At 37.1% G+C, this 22,201-nt stretch overlaps 1 protein-coding gene across 5 annotated transcripts in view; it reads left to right on the top strand.

The window, feature by feature from the left end:
* LOC129764224 (protein amalgam-like) overlaps window positions 1-22,201 on the top strand; it is a 238,800-nt gene that overhangs the window by 180,040 nt on the left and 36,559 nt on the right. For all 5 annotated transcript variants that reach the window (XM_055763092.1, XM_055763087.1, XM_055763088.1 and 2 more), the window contains 2 exons: window positions 19,977-20,299; window positions 20,375-20,522. In XM_055763092.1, the coding sequence (XP_055619067.1) occupies window positions 19,977-20,299; window positions 20,375-20,522 (471 nt within the window). The remainder of the gene's footprint in view (window positions 1-19,976; window positions 20,300-20,374; window positions 20,523-22,201) is intronic.

Below are 22,201 nucleotides of genomic sequence, written 5' to 3'. Positions count from 1 at the left end.
GTTTTGGTCGGTACGATTTGAGGAGCACAAAATGGACCAATCAAAAATGGGCACATAGTGCATTTTGACAATGCTTGATATTACACAATTATTCAATTATTTATCTCAAGAAAAATGAAATGTTATTCGTTATGATAGATGCGTAGATATATTTCCTATCAATTGATGCAAAAACCTTTGCGATCTATTGAGGAATGCTCGAGTTATAAGCGTTCCAAATCTTGCATTTTTTCCTACTTGTTCAGTGACTAGATTTCCATTTCACCCCCTATATCTTCCGGTTAGACGTAGTCCTACGTCAAAAAAAAAATAAATGACTCATAAGCTTCAATATCAATATGTCCATTATCTGAATCGGTCCAGTAGTTCAAAAATTATGTATTTTCGCAGTGGAAAATAGGAGGAGAAATTATTTTTTCGAACCAGTGGTTAACTTTGAAAAATCATATCTCAAAATTGAAAAAAAAAATTACATCGAGATCTGCAATGTAAAAGTCCTCAGCTTTCAAGAAAAAATATAAAAATTATAGCTCTCTCTAGTCCAAAGCCATGAAAGTAATAAAAACGACTACCATCAGTAATTACAGTAATTACTTAATTTTTTTTTGCAAATTTTTTTTTAGTAAAAGGCTTATTGGCTTCAATTTGATATGAAAATCTGAGAACCACTATATCGGTTTGTCATGGAATGGCTGGAAGGACTATTTTACTCAATCAAAATAGCTATACGGGTCCAATTTTTAAAATTTAAGAACATCTTTGTCGAACAATCAGAATGAAAAATAAGATTTTGAAACCTTATTGCTTTTTGTTGGCCAGAAAATATGATCCATTCTTATCAACCGGAAAATACTTACCAAATCTTTCAAATTAATGATACCGTGTAGATTTAATAAAAATGCACACTCATACAAAATTCTAATTTCAATTGATATAATCGAGAATATTGTTCATATATGAATAAATCCGACATAATATTAGATAATATTACATCAGAAAATAAGGTCACAATTTTTAAAGTAAAAAACGTTGTAGAATAAAGGTTTATTTTGATTACCTATTCTTCTTGAATGGTGTTAATCCCTGTGGAACTTTTGCCATCTCAACGTTTGCATTAACTAGCGTCATTTATGAGATTTCTTAAGCCAAATAACACGCCTTGAATGTATTCCGAGGGTCAAGCTCTAGAAATACGCGTGACCACAGTGCAAGTCGAAGGAAATTTCTTTGACGAAAAATCCCCTGGCCAGAACGGGAATCGAAGACGCTAACCACTCGGCCACGGGGGCACCAATTATTACCTATTGAAATTACCTATTACTGTCCTTAAGAAATCTTCAATTCTCAATTCAATTAATAAAAATTAATAACTCCATAGTTCATTCTTTGTTAACTGTACACATAAAAAGAGATGCATTGCAATGTTGTAACCAACATAAAAAAACACGACACAAACATTGAAGCTTTTTTTTCTGCGAATTGACACGTTTTTTCACTACAGAGCAATTCTATGCCAAATCATCCGGCCGCTAACTCGATCTTAAACTTGGTACTTAACAGTTCGGCTGGAAAGTTCATAAGGTTGACGTCTAGATGGCGCCTCTTGCAAAAATCTACTTGACTATCACAAAGCACCATCTTTCAATGGATTTGATAGCACTCGGTCGATTGGTTCGTGAGTTACAGCATTGAGAGTGATGCAACTTTTGTTATTGTGAAAAAAAAAGGAAAAATCCGAATTTCGTGCATTGACGGCAAAATGATGACACCGTACTCTCCAGATCTTGCACCCAGCGACTATTTTCTGTTCGCAGACCTGAAGTGAATGCTCGCTGGCAAGAAATTTAAGACCGATGATGTAGTGATTTCTGAAACTGAGACCTGTTTTGGAAAAACTGAAAGAGTAGTATAAAAATGGTATCGAAAAGTTGCAAGATCGCTATAACCGCTGTATCGCCCTCGAAGGCAATTATGTTGAATAATAAAATTGAATTTTGCAACAACAAAAAAATTGTTTTACTGTGTTACCTTATAATTTTTTTCAGCAGAACTGTTATGATGGAAACTACCCATAACCACAATTTCCATTGTAATATTACCAATTCAAATTACGGCTTATTTTTTAAAAGGGCGTATTCATCATTGATCCTTATTCCAAAAATTCGTAATTCAAAATCCAGATGTCTGTTTGAGCCATTATGTTGAAAAATAAATTCTATTTAGGAAAAAATGATATTTTAAATGAGCTGTTGAAAAACCTTACTCGAAAATTGATTTCACCATTAAAAACTTTTATATCTCAAATCACACTCCGTTTGATTTTTTTTTGTATATTTTCAATGGAAAACTCTTCCAATTTAACAAAGATTGACAGTAGTGCCATGATAAACTTTTCTCGAGAATTTAATATAATTAAAATTATGTTCGTGAACTATTGGAAAATGCTGTTGGACGTTACAAATAAGTTTTCGACATCGCATATAAATTTTACTAACGGTTCTAGGATAAAACATCATAGAAAGTTGTTATTGTAGAATCACATGTAGATTCCATTTGTTATGTTCTTTTCCTAAATGGTTACTTCATATCTTCGTTTTTGGTGAATTTACCGCGCCGCCAAACTTCGTTAATTTGGGATGGTTCTCCAACAAAAATATACAAAAAAAAAAATAAATGGGGGGTGTTTTGAGATATAAAAAGTTTTTAATATTAAATTCAATATTTGAGTGAGATTTTTAGCAGTGTACTTGAAATGTATTTTATTCTCAAATTGTTAATTAATTTCCCAATAACTTTGCCAGACATCTGGATTTTTTTTAAAAAAAAAGATCAATGATTTTGAATGAACCCTTCTAAAACAATCAGTGGTAAAAGCGGCGTGTGGACGCAGCAGATGGACATATTTCTCGTTAAAGACTAGAATATTATATGAAGGGAACGTTTGCTTCGAAACACACACACGCACCAACTACAAACAAAACGACGCCTAGAAAAATATCAAGAAATATTGTTTCGAAAAACATATACTCGAACTAAGAACTAAATGTATTGAAATAAAGAAAATTCCCATACTGATTGGTTGCAATTATTATTTAATTGTTTATTCCATTATCATGTTTACAATCAAATCAACACCGTACAACCCACAAAAAAAAATGACTCCAAAAGTTTACCTGTTTGGAGGTAGCATTTTGCGTTCAGTATTTTCTCAGTCCAGACTCTACTATATACGTTTTCTTAAAATATCCCTTTTTTAGGTTTTCAAATTAGGCTAGAATGTATGTCGTGAAGCGTTGTAGTTTATTTTCTATATTTGATTTCGGATTTCATATTAATCCATTAACGATCAAGATGTAAAAATTATTTTTTTTAACAAAAGCCATTGGTGTAATTTTGATTATTGGCGTTAAAGAAACACCAATCTACAAGATTTTTTTCTCTGTCCTTCCGTTTTCCGGAAAATGACAAAAAAAAACGAAAAATCGCCAAACAGAAACATTGGCCAAAACCTACATTTTTGTTCCTGTAGTAGGTTCAATCCAATGGTTTTTTTTCTTACATCACAATGTGTGATCTTTTATCAAAGTAATATTGTTGAAAAGTTTACATATTTTTGAATTTTATAAGGTTTTGTTTTTTGTTAGATTATGTGAGGTTATGTACTTTCCGCACATAGTTGCTTTATATCGAATTTATTGCCCTATGAAGTTATACAAAATAAAATGAAATGATAGTAAGTGGTAGCTAATAAACTAAGCTGTCATTTGCTGCCAACACCTTACCATATGGCTGCTTTCCAAAGCCATGAAAAATTATCAAAGTAGCTGTTCGATTTTTCGAAGGCTTGGCATAAAATGGGTTAAGAAAATAAAGTACTATGCAATAATATCTGCCTGATTTTTATTTATTTATTTATTCGAATATTTAAGTGCTCCCCATGTTTGATCTTAGTGTACTTGTTGTACCGGAACTTCGTGAATTTGTATGACAGCGTTGCACATGTTACTCTGATATTAAAATGAAATGGAAAAAAAATTACCATGTTTATTTTTTTAAATTTAGGCGAAGCTTGTTTAGGATAAACTGTAATAACAGAAAACGAATGAGAGGTCCTAGAATGAATCAATGAATTTCGAAGAAAGCTTTTATTTGAATTTTTGAATTAGACCCATTGGACATGATAACATCGGCATCTCTGGAGCTTTTTTAATTGCAAAAAAAACTACGCAGTTAATAGTATTTCGCGTAGAGAAATAGAAAGAAACAAGATGGAGACAATTTTATTTTTCTATTCTTCACTCAAACAAAACGTGAAAATATTCTAAACCTCGTCAAAGAAAATCACGAAATTTATCAATCAGTGATTGTAATGTTCATTGAATAAAATGAATGTTGATTTTTTTGTTTAGTTTTTATTTTTTTTTTTTTGGCAACGGAAAAATTGGACGCGCTTTCCTGAATACATTAGTTATTGAATCAAAAACGCCCTTAGAAAAGGGGGACGTGTTTGTTTTCTGCTGAAATGTGAGAAATATACGGAGTTCAGCAACATTCTCCTACCTGTAGCTAAGAGGTACAAGAATGTACCTGAACTCCGTATATTTTTCCATGCTTCAAAATTGTCGCTAGTTTGCTGTTCATAATAATTTGAATGACTATTTCAGCTTTTGGTAGTTTAAAATGCCTCAAGTTATTTCGATGTGATCTAAAACATATTAAATAAATGTAATTATTGGGTCTCCTGCATTTATCTGCCCACATAATTAATTCAAAACAGGTAGACATATTTTGGTAACTTCATGCTGGGGGGTAGTTCTAACACGGTCACACGAATTCCAATTTTTTATAATATAAAAAGTCTCTTTCAACTGCCTCTAGTAAAATTGTATTGGGAGTAATATTCTTTTAATTTTTAAGTGTATAAGTTACTCTGTAACATTTTTCATCGATTATAGGATATAAGGAGGTGTTTTCCAACGGTTTCGTTTTCTATGCATAACTGTGTTGCATGATTTTTTCCTATTAAATGTGATGGCGGTATATTTGAAGTAAACTTTCTTTTCAATATGTTTCCAATTCTCCGACGAGAGCTACATGGCGCATGCATACAAAGTGAAAGGAATGTTTGTGCAGCCTAAAAATAAGATAAGAAATGACTATAGTACTGTAAGAAGTCAGCGTTGCGATTGTTTGTAATGGAATTTGAAGAGAATGAATCGAATACCGATAATTGCATCGATATTCGATTTATAATAAAGTTAGTGTAAAGAGAATCAACGCGTTTTCATGGGTCTCAAATTCCAGAAAGTTCGCAGACATTGAAAGTTCTTAAAAAGCTTCTAATCACTGCTAAAATTCGATCGTGTTTTTCGTCTGGAATGTATAGAATGTAATCCCTAGAATAAAATTGCAATATTTCATGTGTAAGATTCCCCGTAGTTACGTCGAGATATATCTGATGTATCTGAGTTGACTTTTATTATATTAGGCTGTCAAAAAAGTCCTGCGGTATTTCCGCGAGGTGTCGTTGTAAGCGCGTAGTTCTAGTTGTATTCATTGTATCGAGTCATACTATATCTTGTTGGAAAGGTATTTTTGCGCGCTATAATATAGTCCTTGACAGTGTTTTGTTTGGTTAAGTCGTTCGTGAGTTATAGTGTCGCAAATATGGAGCAAAATAAAGAGAAAATCCGACATATTTTACATTACTACTATGACAAAGGCAAAAATGCATCTCAAGCTGCCAATAAAATTTGTGCAGTTTATGGACCCGATACAGTTTCCATTTCCACCGCACAACGATGGTTTCAACGTTTTCGTTCTGGTGTAGAGGTCGTCGAAGATGCGCCCGTTATTAACCATTTGAAGAAGCTTGGATTCACAAAGAAGCTCGATGTATGGGTGGCACACACGTTGACGCAAAAAAACATCTTTGATCGTATCGACGCATGTGAATCGCTGCTGAATCGCAACAAAATCGACCCGTTTCTGAAGCGGATGGTGACTGGCGATAAAAAGTGGGTCACTTACGACAACGTGAAGCGCAAATGGTCGTGGTCGAAGCCCGCTGAAGCGGCTCAGACGGTGGCCAAGCCCTCATTAACGGCCAGGAAGGTTCTGCTGTGTGTTTGGTGGGATTGTCAAGGAATAATCTATTAAAGGTTGTGTCACATCAAATTGCATCGAGGAAAAAACGCTGTAGAAATTTAATTTTTAGGAATTATATCTTCAGCTTTCGCTTTTAATCAGATAAGAGTGTATAGATCACGTTGGCCATGCTTCACTGTCAATTTTTCGTAAATTTGGAAAAATGTCGTCGAACGAAAAGAGCGTCGTGAATTAATCCTGCGCACTCATTTCGAGAATCCGGAGTTGTCGGGACATCGGTAAGATGCTGGGAATCGTCCAATCCACGGTCAGCAGAGTACTAAAACGATACTTCGAGAACCTAACCATCGACCGGAAGGTGAAGAACGGCAAAAATGGATGCTCCGTCAGTGAAAAAGATCACAAGCGCGTAGTTAAGCCGCATTGCCTGGTAATGGACGACGAAACCTACGTCAAAGCGGACTTTCGTCAGCTGCCGGGCCTGTTGTTCTTCTCCGCAGAGGACAAATTCAGCGTTCCGGAGGAGATTCGCAAGCAGAAACTATCCAAGTTTGCCAAAAAGTACATGGTATGGCAAGCGATCTGCTCTTGCGGAAAGCGGAGCGCCCCCTTCGTGATAACCGGCATGGTAAACGGGCAGGTTTACCTTAAGGAGTGCCTACAGAAGCGCTTACTACCACTATTGAAGCAGCACGAGGGCCCGACCATCTTCTGGCCGGATCTCGCTTCGTGCCACTATTCAAAGGACGTGTTGGAGTGGTACGAAGCCAACGGGGTCACCTTCGTGCCAAAGGAAATGAACCCGCCCAACGCGCCGGAGCTTCGCCCAATAGAGAAATATTGGGCGATTATGAAGCAGGCCCTCCGGAACAACCCAAAAGTTGTCAAATCGGAGGCGGACTTCAAGAGAAAATGGATTTCTGTTCAAAAAAAACTACAACCTGACGTTGTACAGAACCTTATGGACGGGGTAAAGAGGAGGGTGCGAGCATACGGGCTTGGGCTCGAAGTATGAATAAAAAGAAAATGCCAAAAGTTGTTTAATAGTTTTTATTTTACTGTCTAAAATTTTCAAAAGGATCGGTCTACTGGGTGAATTTCTACAGCGTTTTTTCCGTGATGCAATTTGATGTGACACACCCTTTATGAGCTGCTTCCCTATGGCCAAACGCTCAATTCGGACCTGTACTGCCAACAACTGGACAGCTTGAAGGTAGCACTCATGAAGAAGAAGCCATCTTTGATAAACAGAGGTTGCATTGTCTTCCATCAGGACAACGCCAGGCCACACACTTCTTTGGTGACGCGCCAGAAGCTCCGGGAGCTCGGATGGGAGGTTCTTTTGCATCCGCCATATAGTCCGGACCTTGCACCAAGTGACTACCACCTGTTTCTGTCCATGGCGAACGAGCTAGGTAGTCAGAAGTTAGCCACAAAAGAGGCCTGTGAAAATTGCCTATCCGAGTTTTTTGCCAATAAGGAAGCGAGCTTCTATAACAGGGGTAATATGAAGTTGGCATCTCGTTGGGAACAAGTCATCGAACAAAACGGCGCATATTTGACTTAAAACAGATGATTGTAACTAATTTTATGAACAAATTAAAATTAAAAAAAAATACCGCAGGACTTTTTAGACAGCCTAATATATTAGAATGGGTTTCAGTGATTCCACTACTACGCTTCTTCATTTCCTTGTCATTTCTCTGTATATTCCTATTTTCCATGGTTTTCGTTAAATTGTTTGATGAAGCCCAACTCACACTTAATTGTGAATTTTCATCTTTTTTTTGTGTGATTTGACGAACCACATTTACTCCGTTACTCAAACGTTATCGAATTTTCACAAGAAAACGAAAAAAATGGAATGAAGTAGTTTACTCGGTCGGTTTCCTTTTTATAATGTTCGTCATGCTTGAAATGAAATGTTACAAATATAATTAATATATAGAGACTAATTGAAACCATGTTGCTATCAATTAAAAAAAAACGTTCCTTTACTTTTAAAAACATTTATTACTGTGACACCTTAATTTTACAATATTTACATTCTAATATCATGATCAATTTACTTCGCTACACTCGATACTCTTATCTACACAGCTCCAATTAATTACAGCTGCGAATCCCCAACGACGCCATGCCTCTTTCGATTGCTCCCAGTGAGATAGCTCCTCCACTTAGCTGAAGTTTCTCGAGTCCTCCCTGTTGTCCTCTATTACATTGCGCAGTTATTTTATGATCAGAGTGCTCTTCCAAACAGCATTTGCGGCAAACGAACTTTTGACAACTGTAACACAGTAATTGGGCTACTTGCTTATGAGATTCGTCACAAACGCTACTTTTCAACGTAACGGAAGCCAAGTGGAATGCGCAACATATCCTATCGGCCACACTGGGGACGATCCGCGGAAGTTTACGGGTTAACTTAGGCATTTTGCTGGTTGGGTGCTAAGATCTTCTGAACTAAATGAAGGCGAAGCTCTGAATGCAGCTGATAGTTCACTGTCTAGCTTACATAGGCATTTCGCACAGGTAAATTCTTGTGGGAGGTAGATAAGGTAGACCTGTAACACCGACATTAACGAGGTAGATTTTAGGTTGTGCTTCAACGCTAGGGCTGCTGCGTCAAATATGCACCTAAACTCCTAACTGCTCTACATAAAAACACATAGCCTCTGGCTAACTCATTCAGTTCTCGATCCAACGCTCACAGTTCATCGTATCCGAAACGGGACAATCTTCAGTCTTCAAATCTTCAGAGATGCCAAAACTAACACGCAATCTACCACGCATCATCCCCAAAGCTCACGACATTGTCTGCTGCGAGCACCATTCGGAATACTATACTTTGGAGAGTAGTACATGCAGCGAGCTTTTAAGTATGAAAGCGCAGTGCAATTTAGATCGGACCGGAATGGAGCCAAATATAAAGCAAAATTTGCAAACCATCGACCGAATCATGACGACGGCGGAGATTATTAACAAAAATTAAGTGCAGCGTTTCGAGCTTGACAATTCCCTTGGAGCGCAGTGGTATGAACTTTTAGAATATATTGTAAACCGAATAAAAATTAAACTTTTATATTTGAGAAATTGGACTTTTTTTTTTAATTATGTCTGTCTATCGAATTGGAGCGAAAATTTCATCCAGAAATCCGAAATATTCAGTCATTTAAAAACAACAAAGCATAATCAATCAATACAAGCAGAATCTGAAAAAATAAAAAGTTAATTAATTAAACAGATACTTCAATTCAGTAAAAAAAAAACATCTTTCTTATTCAAGGTGTATTCATTCCTGCTTCATTTTGGATAAACATAATTGCCCGAAACTGCTTCATTGACAGGAGTAGACAGTTTTGCGCATTTGCAATCTTAAGGTACGAAAACAGTATTGTTCGATCGGTACTGATTTTGTACGGCTGATAAATCAGGTAAATTGACTGTAGAGGGACTATGCTACCTGGAATATTTGGTTAACTGTTGATTTTTAAATTTATGATGACGCGCTATTATTCAACGATTTTCACACCACAATATGTGTTTTTAAAATCTTTCTCGGCCATTGATGATGACGATGTGTTCAATTAAACTTTAAATTCAGTTCTTTCATCTCCAACCTTGAAAAAATATAGGGGGTTGTGCCCAAGAAACGACCGCATTGTTGATGTAAGACTACACTTCTCATCGTTTTACTCTCTTATCAGAAGAAACTCTTTCTGTTAATATTACTCGCCTCGATTAGAATAGTTGTCATCCTTGTAAAGACAGTTTTGCTACTGGCACGCGAAACTGAATCACACACAAAATTTCCGAAAGACATTTATTTTTTTGGTGTCCTGACGATTTGATGATTCCCCACACAATTGTCTAGCATTGCAGTGAATGCAATGCCAGAGACAACGAAAGTGATGGCGCCAAAACAAGGCAGAACAAGCAATATTCGTTGCTTCGAATATAGAACGAGACTGAAAATTCGCCTCAGCAGAATTTCACTATTTATACTCTAGCAAATATTCCCATTCGTTGTTTATATTATCGTGACTACATAAGTTGCTCGTTATTTACGGCACGGGTATGTAGTTTCACACTTGAGCATAACAATGTATGAGAAAATGGGAATGCTTCTAGTTCTCATCAATTTAAAACATTTTTACACACAAGGGTATCGTAATATATAGCGTATCAAACAAATCTTAGGGAACTTCCGATTTGTTTGGTAAGTATAAGGAAACTTCGTCACGTCACTCGATATAACGTACACATTTCGAAAGTCCAAAGGAATAATTTTTTGCATATTTTTTTTCTGGAAGATTTTGGTAATTTATCTGTATTTTGATACTAAAGTTTGTCTTGTACCTTTAACTAATCCCGGAATACAACTGTTTTGTGATTCAGGATTCTAAATGAAACAAAGTTTAATCAACAGTACGAAGGAAAACATCATTGGAAAGGTTTGCCTCGTCTTCTAGATGAATTTATTCATTAACCTTATTCAAACAGCAACACAATAAAGTAATATAAGCTACGTTTCTGAGTTCTTTGTTATGCTTCGATATAACGTACAATTTTCAAAGTAAAATGTACTTATATCGAAGTTACCCTGTAAATCGTCAGAATCCGTTCGCAACAAAAATATTAATATTAATTTTATTTCAGAAAAACGTGTTCTGTTGGCACCCTTAATTCAATAAGATCATTTTGGAGTACCGAACTTTCGGCCATTTGTAAAGCCACTACCGTCTGGTCGCTAGCTGGATGGTAAACGAGCGAAGCAGAAACACACACATTATATTTTTGTTCAGGCTGTAGCTAGAAAATATAAACTCTTTTGCTGCTGACGCTTCTGTTGCTAATTTGTTACATACTCTGCTACTTTCCTGGTTATTCTTACTTCTGGTCGATGGTGATAATTACTTCACGTTTAGAAAATAACTTATTGCTTCGCTGCGGGGCAGCTGTTTTTATATGTACAGACAGGACGATCACACGGGGGTGGACCTTGCGATACAATGTTTCGTTTTGGTTCTTCTCTTTCTCAATCTTCCTTCCTTCCTTTGCACAAACGGTGTGTGTGATATCAGCGTCAGTAAAGATCTGTTCTGCTATCTTTTATACATTCCAAGTAAACTTCGCCGAAGATAATATCACAAACAATGAGAGTTATACGTTGTAAATTACAAGTAAATTTTGAATTTTGAAGAAATATACTTTAGTTTCGTCTGTGGCGAACAGAAATTGCTGAACTGATCACTGATCAGTGAAGACCGCATTGTTTGAAGACAATCGTTGGCTAGGTATTGAAGTGAATTCGCATACTGATTGACTGCAATTATTATTTAACTATTTTATCATCACGATTAGAATAAAATTAATTTATTGTACCACTCCCAAAATTTGTCATCGAAAATATATACCTGAAGTTTTGCATTAATATTAATATTTTTGTTGCGAACGGATTCTGACGATTTACAGGGTAACTTCGATATAAGTACATTTTACTTTGAAAATTGTACGTTATATCGAAGCATAACAAAGAACTCAGAAACGTAGCTTATATTACTTTATTGTGTTGCTGTTTGAATAAGGTTAATGAATAAATTCAACTAGAAGACGAAGCAAACCTTTCCAATGATGTTTTCCTTCGTACTGTTGATTAAACTTTGTTTCATTTAGAATCCGGAATCACAAAACAGTTGTATTCCGGGATTAGTTAAAGGTACAAGACAAACTTTAGTATCAAAATACAGATAAATTACCGATCTTCCAGAAAAAAAATATGCAAAAAATTATTCCTTTGGACTTTCAAAATGTGTACGTTATATCGAGTGACGTGACGAAGTTTCCTTATACTTACCAAACAAATCGGAAGTTCCCTAAGATTTGTTTGATACGCTATATATTACGATACCCTTGTGTGTAAAAATGTTTTAAATCGATGAGAACTAGAAGCATTCCCATTTTCTCATACATTGTTATGCTCAAGTGTGAAACTACATACCCGTGCCGTAAATAACGAGCAACTTATGTAGTCACGATAATATAAACAACGAATGGGAATATTTGCTAGAGTATAAATAGTGAAATTCTGCTGAGGCGAATTTTCAGTCTCGTTCTATATTCGAAGCAACGAATATTGCTTGTTCTGCCTTGTTTTGGCGCCATCACTTTCGTTGTCTCTGGCATTGCATTCACTGCAATGCTAGACAATTGTGTGGGGAATCATCAAATCGTCAGGACACCAAAAAAATAAATGTCTTTCGGAAATTTTGTGTGTGATTCAGTTTCGCGTGCCAGTAGCAAAACTGTCTTTACAAGGATGACAACTATTCTAATCGAGGCGAGTAATATTAACAGAAAGAGTTTCTTCTGATAAGAGAGTAAAACGATGAGAAGTGTAGTCTTACATCAACAATGCGGTCGTTTCTTGGGCACAACCCCCTATATTTTTTCAAGGTTGGAGATGAAAGAACTGAATTTAAAGTTTAATTGAACACATCGTCATCATCAATGGCCGAGAAAGATTTTAAAAACACATATTGTGGTGTGAAAATCGTTGAATAATAGCGCGTCATCATAAATTTAAAAATCAACAGTTAACCAAATATTCCAGGTAGCATAGTCCCTCTACAGTCAATTTACCTGATTTATCAGCCGTACAAAATCAGTACCGATCGAACAATACTGTTTTCGTACCTTAAGATTGCAAATGCGCAAAACTGTCTACTCCTGTCAATGAAGCAGTTTCGGGCAATTATGTTTATCCAAAATGAAGCAGGAATGAATACACCTTGAATAAGAAAGATGTTTTTTTTTTACTGAATTGAAGTATCTGTTTAATTAATTAACTTTTTATTTTTTCAGATTCTGCTTGTATTGATTGATTATGCTTTGTTGTTTTTAAATGACTGAATATTTCGGATTTCTGGATGAAATTTTCGCTCCAATTCGATAGACAGACATAATTAAAAAAAAAAGTCCAATTTCTCAAATATAAAAGTTTAATTTTTATTCGGTTTACAATATATTCTAAAAGTTCATACCACTGCGCTCCAAGGGAATTGTCAAGCTCGAAACGCTGCACTTAATTTTTGTTAATAATCTCCGCCGTCGTCATGATTCGGTTGATGGTTTGCAAATTTTGCTTTATATTTGGCTCCATTCCGGTCCGATCTAAATTGCACTGCGCTTTCATACTTAAAAGCTCGCTGCATGTACTACTCTCCAAAGTATAGTATTCCGAATGGTGCTCGCAGCAGACAATGTCGTGAGCTTTGGGGATGATGCGTGGTAGATTGCGTGTTAGTTTTGGCATCTCTGAAGATTTGAAGACTGAAGATTGTCCCGTTTCGGATACGATGAACTGTGAGCGTTGGATCGAGAACTGAATGAGTTAGCCAGAGGCTATGTGTTTTTATGTAGAGCAGTTAGGAGTTTAGGTGCATATTTGACGCAGCAGCCCTAGCGTTGAAGCACAACCTAAAATCTACCTCGTTAATGTCGGTGTTACAGGTCTACCTTATCTACCTCCCACAAGAATTTACCTGTGCGAAATGCCTATGTAAGCTAGACAGTGAACTATCAGCTGCATTCAGAGCTTCGCCTTCATTTAGTTCAGAAGATCTTAGCACCCAACCAGCAAAATGCCTAAGTTAACCCGTAAACTTCCGCGGATCGTCCCCAGTGTGGCCGATAGGATATGTTGCGCATTCCACTTGGCTTCCGTTACGTTGAAAAGTAGCGTTTGTGACGAATCTCATAAGCAAGTAGCCCAATTACTGTGTTACAGTTGTCAAAAGTTCGTTTGCCGCAAATGCTGTTTGGAAGAGCACTCTGATCATAAAATAACTGCGCAATGTAATAGAGGACAACAGGGAGGACTCGAGAAACTTCAGCTAAGTGGAGGAGCTATCTCACTGGGAGCAATCGAAAGAGGCATGGCGTCGTTGGGGATTCGCAGCTGTAATTAATTGGAGCTGTGTAGATAAGAGTATCGAGTGTAGCGAAGTAAATTGATCATGATATTAGAATGTAAATATTGTAAAATTAAGGTGTCACAGTAATAAATGTTTTTAAAAGTAAAGGAACGTTTTTTTTTAATTGATAGCAACATGGTTTCAATTAGTCTCTATATATTAATTATATTTGTAACATTTCATTTCAAGCATGACGAACATTATAAAAAGGAAACCGACCGAGTAAACTACTTCATTCCATTTTTTTCGTTTTCTTGTGAAAATTCGATAACGTTTGAGTAACGGAGTAAATGTGGTTCGTCAAATCACACAAAAAAAAGATGAAAATTCACAATTAAGTGTGAGTTGGGCTTCATCAAACAATTTAACGAAAACCATGGAAAATAGGAATATACAGAGAAATGACAAGGAAATGAAGAAGCGTAGTAGTGGAATCACTGGAACCCATTCTAATATATTAGGCTGTCTAAAAAGTCCTGCGGTATTTTTTTTTAATTTTAATTTGTTCATAAAATTAGTTACAATCATCTGTTTTAAGTCAAATATGCGCCGTTTTGTTCGATGACTTGTTCCCAACGAGATGCCAACTTCATATTACCCCTGTTATAGAAGCTCGCTTCCTTATTGGCAAAAAACTCGGATAGGCAATTTTCACAGGCCTCTTTTGTGGCTAACTTCTGACTACCTAGCTCGTTCGCCATGGACAGAAACAGGTGGTAGTCACTTGGTGCAAGGTCCGGACTATACGGCGGATGCAAAAGAACCTCCCATCCGAGCTCCCGGAGCTTCTGGCGCGTCACCAAAGAAGTGTGTGGCCTGGCGTTGTCCTGATGGAAGACAATGCGGCCTCTGTTTATCAAAGATGGCTTCTTCTTCATGAGTGATACCTTCAAGCTGTCCAGTTGTTGGCAGAACAGGTCCGAATTGAGCGTTTGGCCATAGGGAAGCAGCTCATAAAGGGTGTGTCACATAAATTGCAGCACGGAAAAAATGCTGTAGAAATTCGTCCAGTAGACCGATCCTTTTGAAAATTTTAGACAGTAAAATAAAAACTATTAAACAACTTTTGGCATTTTCTTTTTATTCATACTTCGAGCCCAAGCCCGTATGCTCGCACCTTCCTCTTTACCCCGTCCATAAGGTTCTGTACAACGTCAGGTTGTAGTTTTTTTTGAACAGAAATCCATTTTCTCTTGAAGTCCGTCTCCGATTTGGCAACTTTTGGGTTCTTCCGGAGGGCCTGCTTCATAATCGCCCAATATTTCTCTATTGGGCGAAGCTCCGGCGCGTTGGGCGGGTTCATTTCCTTTGGCACGAAGGTGACCCCGTTGGCTTCGTACCACTCCAACACGTCCTTTGAATAGTGGCACGAAGCGAGATCCGGCCAGAAGATGGTCGGGCCCTCGTGCTGCTTCAATAGTGGTAGTAAGCGCTTCTGTAGGCACTCCTTAAGGTAAACCTGCCCGTTTACCGTGCCGGTCATCACGAAGGGGGCGCTCCGCTTTCCGCAAGAGCAGATCGCTTGCCACACCATGTACTTTTTGGCAAACTTGGATAGTTTCTGCTTGCGAATCTCCTTTATTTATTACTTGGCGGCCCGGCAAACTTCGTCCCACCCTAAATGTTTTTTTCGTTATCACATTTCGTTATCAGTCGTCTATATATATATATATATATATATATATATATATATATATAAGTTATAAGCGAAACCAGGCTTAACCTTCAAAACCATCAACACAGAGCACGTGTTGTCGAGCGGGTAGTCATTGAACGAGGGTAATGATTTTAAGCAGGGTAGTTGAAAGTGTAGTCAACGGGTAGATTAGTCAAGTTCTCGCTGGATATAAAATATGGAGCAATGTCAAAATAAAGTAGTTCTAGCCTAGAGCTCAACCATCCAACATGTTCTTGTTCAACCATCTTTCAGAACCTTAGGTGATTATAACTTATATATATATATATATATATATATATATATATATATATATATATATATATATATATATATATATATATATATATATATATATATATATATATATATTAATTATTATCTCTCTGTCTGTCTGTCTGTCTGTCTGATTCTTATGGACTCGGAAACTACTGAACCTAATTTATCTGAATTTATCAGACAAATGAAACTAAATTTGGCATGTGGAGGTTTTAGGATGCAATAAGTAAGTCTATGGTGGTTAGATACTCCTACCTACCTCCTACTCTTAGGGGAGGCTGCCATACAAATGAAGCACAAATTTCTGCATTTCTCGAAAACTAATCAAGCAAATGAAACCACATTAGGCATATAGAGGTTTAGGGTGCAATAAATGTTTTTATGGTAGTCAGATACTCCTCCCCCCTTTCTAAGGGGCGGGGGTGGCTGCTATACAAATGAAACACACATTTCTGCATTACTAGAAAATTATCAAGCAAATGAAACGAATTCTGGCATGTAGAGGTTTAGAGGTTTTTGGGGTGCAATAAATGATTCAATGGTGGTTAGATACTCCTCCCCCTTTTTAAGGAGAGGCTGCCATACAAATGAAACACAAATTTTTGCATAGCTTAAGATCTAAGCAAGAAAAAGGAACCAAATTTGGCATGTTGCGGTTTTTGGGGGGTAAAAAATGTTTATATGGTGATTCGACATTCCTCCCCTCTCTTTAAAGGGGGGCTGCCATACAAAAGAAACACAATTTTTTGCATATCCCGAGAACTAATCAAGCAAAGGGGTAAGCACAAAACTCGAAGAAGCAAACGTCATATTTGAGATGTCATAATTTTAGTATATTTTTTGTATCAAGTATGTATTCCATGTAAAGGAGGAATATGTTATTTGCAAGTGATTGAAGAACCTTGAACGAGAATTGTGTCTGAAAATAATATTATGTTACAATGACGAGTTTTGGTAGAATTATTAGGAAATTTATAGTGGAAGGAAATTGTAAAGGGTCAATTAGAAGATCAATCAATCAAAAGTTCTGCGTTTGGACCAATGAATGTTCGCTTAGCAAGAAAACGTGAATGTTTGAAGGTATTGATGACAAAAAAATCCATTTTGGACGGAACGAAGTTTGCGGGGTCAGCTAGTGAACAATAAAAACAAAAACAAAAACAAATAAAACCTTTCACTTATATCGCAGACTTAGATAGGTGGGCACTTTTTTCTGACAGTGACGGTAGCTGAAGGCTGTTTTAACGAACAAGATTAAAATTGAAAAGGTTCCACAGTATTGAAAACAACAAAAAAATAGACTTAAAGTTGTTTTGAGGCTAGTAACATAAAATATATCATTTATCTTTAAAAGTAAAAGACAACATAATATTAATGAATAAAAACAAAAAAAAAAGAATTGTACAAAGCAACTATAAGAGTATATTTAGAAAAAAATTAGGTAATTATTACACTTTTTTCTAGTATTAATTGTTACAGAATGTCAAATTGGGCTAAGTAGTTTTAGTTGCTTTATCCCTCCTGTTACGGCCCGGACAACTATAAAACAAACAAAAAACACATCAATTTATTTAACGACACACTTTATAAATTTTTATTTATACTTAAACAAAACTAAACGAAACACTACAACAACTCTACACAAATTACGGTACCTGAAAAGAATGACAATTAATATCTCACAAAAATGACTAACAATTGTTACTTACCTTTTCCATCGTCCTCTGAAACCTGTTAAGCAAAACCTAGAAATGAACGATGATTAATAGAATACAATATACAACATAATACTTACCAGCTCAGAATACGGCAGACAAAACCACAACAATTCAATTCTATGCAAATAAACAATAACAACCCAATTGTCACAGAACGGGAACGGATGGAAACGAACCCGCTATACAACGCGTAATTGTTTATAGCGAACTTTCGGAAAGGAACCCGACCAAAGAAACAGTTGCTAAAGACTATTCAAATGACTATGGGCCAATAGCATGTTCAGAGCAAGTCAGTCGCAATAAACTCTAGATCAGTATAGACCAACCAGCTTTGGCTATATTCGTTCTCATCTCACCGCATCATCGGGTAGCCAGTCTACTCTAATCTCTCTTCCGGAACTCTGCTCATAATCTATCTGGGCAGAGACATTTTGGCGCTGTAGACAGGATTCTCTACTCTACTCATCTCAACACTCTGGAACTCCGCTTAGAACCTATCTAGGCGGAGACACCTTCGTTCTTCGTTTTTTTTTAGTAGGAGTGTTCGAAAGATCGTGTATATACGTGAGTGAGAGTGTGCGTGTTAAGCGTGTAAAGTGCCACTGATCCCGGGTATGCCACGTGTAGTTGGCTCACCAAAATAAATTATAGATTAAAGGAAAATGAACAATAATATTTAAAGAATCCCTTCTAATTGTATATTGTATAATAAATGATTTTGTGAAATACACTCTTCAAATCTACCCAACTTTTGTCTCGAAATTCAATTTCAATTTCGTTAAGTAAACCTCAGTCTAGACATCGAAGCCTTAGTCAATCGTACGTCTGAAAATTCGAACGAAATCGAATTAATCACAAAGAATTAGATTCTTCGTAGATGCACACACCTACTTGTTTCTGATGCCACAGGGATTACGCATCAGAAACAGTTCCAAAATATTTCTCTTCAGGAATTCACGAAAGTATACTATTTGTACACTTGCAGTACAAACAACCATAAATAATTAATTCCTCCAAAAGACCCTATTCATCGTTGACCGCACACACAGTGCGAACCGTTTCCCTACACCAGAGTCTGCATCGAATGCTGAGCTGAACTAGAACTTCGATACATATTTACATACATATGTACGCCACATCGAGACGAAAAGTTGTGTCTACTCAGTCGGTGGAATAATGTTTTCCGAAATTTTCGAACGCTTTTTGCGCTGTATTCACCAAAATTGGGAACTATTTATCCGACTTTCAGGCGGCAGCGCGGGTTGCGATGGGGACACAGACCATAGGGTGGGTCGACAAATCGTGTTTATTTTATGCTATATGAATTTCCATATTTTGTCTGTCCAAGTGGGCCAGCGAGCGAGAGAGCGACAATGATAATAATGATAATTACATTTCAAATAATTGTTCCGCAGTTCACTTGGGTCGGGCCGTCGTTTATGTTTATGTTTGCAATCGGTCGGAAGCTGTTTGGAAATGGTCTTTTAATTTGTCCGTTTAGAATAACAGCGCGAGGTCGAAACGGCTCAGCGGACTGTTAAATGGAACTCATTTCGCGGGCCAGCTGAAGTAAATTAGCCATGAGCTGTGATGAATTTTCCCGTATGAACGAACCCACACAAAACGACTTTATTATTCATTAGCCTAATTGCAAATTCATTATCACTTTAAATGCAAAAATCACTCATATTCGTCGGCGCACTTACACTCACATACACATACCGAGCCGGGAAATTTTGTTTCGTAAGAGTTATTGCGGAAAGTTTTCCGCGCTGTGAACGACTCGAGTCGAGAGTTTCCTCCGTATCATTAGCATAGACTTTCAACTCGCTTCCTCTATTAGCACCCTAATTGAATAGAGATATGTACGTTAATGAGCGAATTAAAATGCACTTAATATTCGTGCTCTCGTTCGTTCTAGTTTCGTTCCACTTCAGGCGTTGTATCGTTCTTTTTTCTCACTGTTGAATTATTTGCAACTACGGAGAAAGGGATTCTTGCACAAACCACATTCCGAGTGGAAGGCAGCTGTTGCAAAACTGCAAATATTGAACAATTCTCAATCTGAAATAGAAGCTGGAAGTATCATGAATTACAATCCCGAGCTTGTTTTTATTAGCATTTTTCGCTTGATATACGACTATTTTACCGCATTGTTTGTGTAAACATGATGGCTAATTATCTCGCTTTGATTATCCACCTCTCTCCCTTCTTCCACAGGAAACAACATCCTGCTGTGGCGCAGAGGGAGCGCTGTGGTGACGGCGGCCAATTTGATAATCACCCGGGATTTACGCTTCAAACTGCTCAAAGGGTACACGTTGCAGATCAAGAATGTCCGACCGCAGGATGCCGGTGACTACAGCTGCCAGGTGGGTGACCACGACAATCGAGATCTGGTGCATACGGTCGAGATTCTGGTGCCCCCGTCGGTGCGCTCCAACCCCGAAACGGGACATGTGACGGTGCGAAAGGGCGGCACCGCAACGCTAGAGTGCAAGGCTAGCGGAAATCCGGTCCCGAGCATCAGCTGGAGCAGAAAGGCAAGTTTGAAGGACCCATCGCGCCCCACCGTGAGTGGGTGCAAATCCTTTGAATAATGTTTGGATTTGTTACAGGATGCACTGCACGGTTCGCCCCATTTGGCCGAGGGACCAACGCTGGTGCTGGAGAATGTCAACCGGCAGGACAGTGGCACGTATCGATGCTACGCGGACAACGGGATCCGGGAGCCCGTGTTTGTCGACATGCAGCTGATTGTGCTGTGTAAGTTCAAACAAATCCATCACTTTTGACTGGGGAGCCCGAACAAAATATCGGCTCTGCGTAGTGTCATCGTTTCAATTTAGGCTGCGAGAATAATTGGGGAAAATGACAAATTGGGCACAACACTTTAGCATGAAAAATATCCAACAATGAAATATATGAAATCGATATTTTGTTGTATATTTACCTTTCAGGTTGATTATGCCAGTTGTGTCTGCTGAATAACACTTGAGAATTGTTTCTACATTCACACTAATTGATTGAATGTATCATACAAATTATATGGAGAACTCAATGAATTATTGTTCTTTTCTAGCCATATTGTTTTTAGAAGCAAATGAAATATTTTGATAAAGTATCATAGCGTCATGACATCAACTTCTCAGGTGAAACAATACCATAAAATAGTACAGTAGAACTTCGATTACCCGCGGCGTGCATAATCCGCAAAAGCAAGATCCATGGTTTGTCAGTGAGTGGGTGGTTTTTGCACTTTTGTTTTGGTCATGGCTTTCGCATTATCTGCCCATTGGTCATTGTTGTATTGAAATATGTATTGATTCTGTATTGATAAATTATAGTTTTCAGACCGTTTTTTTTTGTGTTTGCTCCTCATTTCGAGTCTTTTATTGCATTATCTGCAATTTTAGCTATCTGTGGTCACTTAATTCCGTGGATAATCGGGGTTCTACTTTATTTTATTTTAGTTTTTCCATTTTCATGTTACTTTGGAATATCGCCGAGCATTTTTGTTGTTGTTTTCATTAAAAAAATATATAGGAGGTTGTGACCGAGACACGACTACATTGTTGACGTAGAACTACGATGTTATTTTGTCATTTTGACGCATTTCGAATTTTAAAAGGAAAACTACAAAAATCGGCTGCATTTATATTCCATCTCCTTATATTCTACTTCTATGCATTGATCGAGATAAATGTATATTGATGTCTATTTTTTTTTCTTCCTTCAAATTGACGTGTATTCGTAAAGATGGTATATAAGAAACGTCCGTAAACCTAGTGTTATTACCTCAGATATTATTTTAGAATGCAGTCAAATTTTTAGAAATAACTGTTTAGTGGAATGGTTTGTTTGCCCTGAAATGGTTGTTTATTGTAGAATCAGTTGACGATAATTGATTGATGATTCATCCTTGCCCTCGCAGAACAATGCACAAGCTGATCATATGTCGCAATTTGTTTCTTTATGTCAATTCATTGAATATTTTTCGCGAACGCTTTTCCGATGGCCTTTTTTGCAATTGAAATCCACTCGGCTACAAGTGATTATATACTTGTTGCACCAGCACCACTATTCCACATCTTATAACCACATCAATCTTTCTTTGGCACAGAATGGAAACAGCAATGGCAATACTTGCAAGTATCAAATATCATGCTACATGTTATTTAGTATTGTCTCAGTGGAATCGCCCCTCTAGACATCGTTCTATCAGTACCAAACAAGCGTTCAACATAGCATGCATACAGAGCCATACATTGGTGGCTTTAAGCGACTAAGAATATCAACACTTTTCATCATTTTGCGCTATTCTAAAAAGAAACGCTTCTCTTAATATTACTGGCTTCGAAAAAAGTTGCATTACTTTCTCATGCTCAAGATAAAGGAAGCTGTTATCTTTAGTGGAGAAAGTTTTGCTACTGGCAAGCCAATCC

This window comes from Toxorhynchites rutilus, chromosome 2 (assembly GCF_029784135.1).
Source record: "Toxorhynchites rutilus septentrionalis strain SRP chromosome 2, ASM2978413v1, whole genome shotgun sequence".
Taxonomy (NCBI): domain Eukaryota; kingdom Metazoa; phylum Arthropoda; class Insecta; order Diptera; family Culicidae; genus Toxorhynchites; species Toxorhynchites rutilus.
This window is presented reverse-complemented; position numbering and strand designations above follow the sequence as displayed.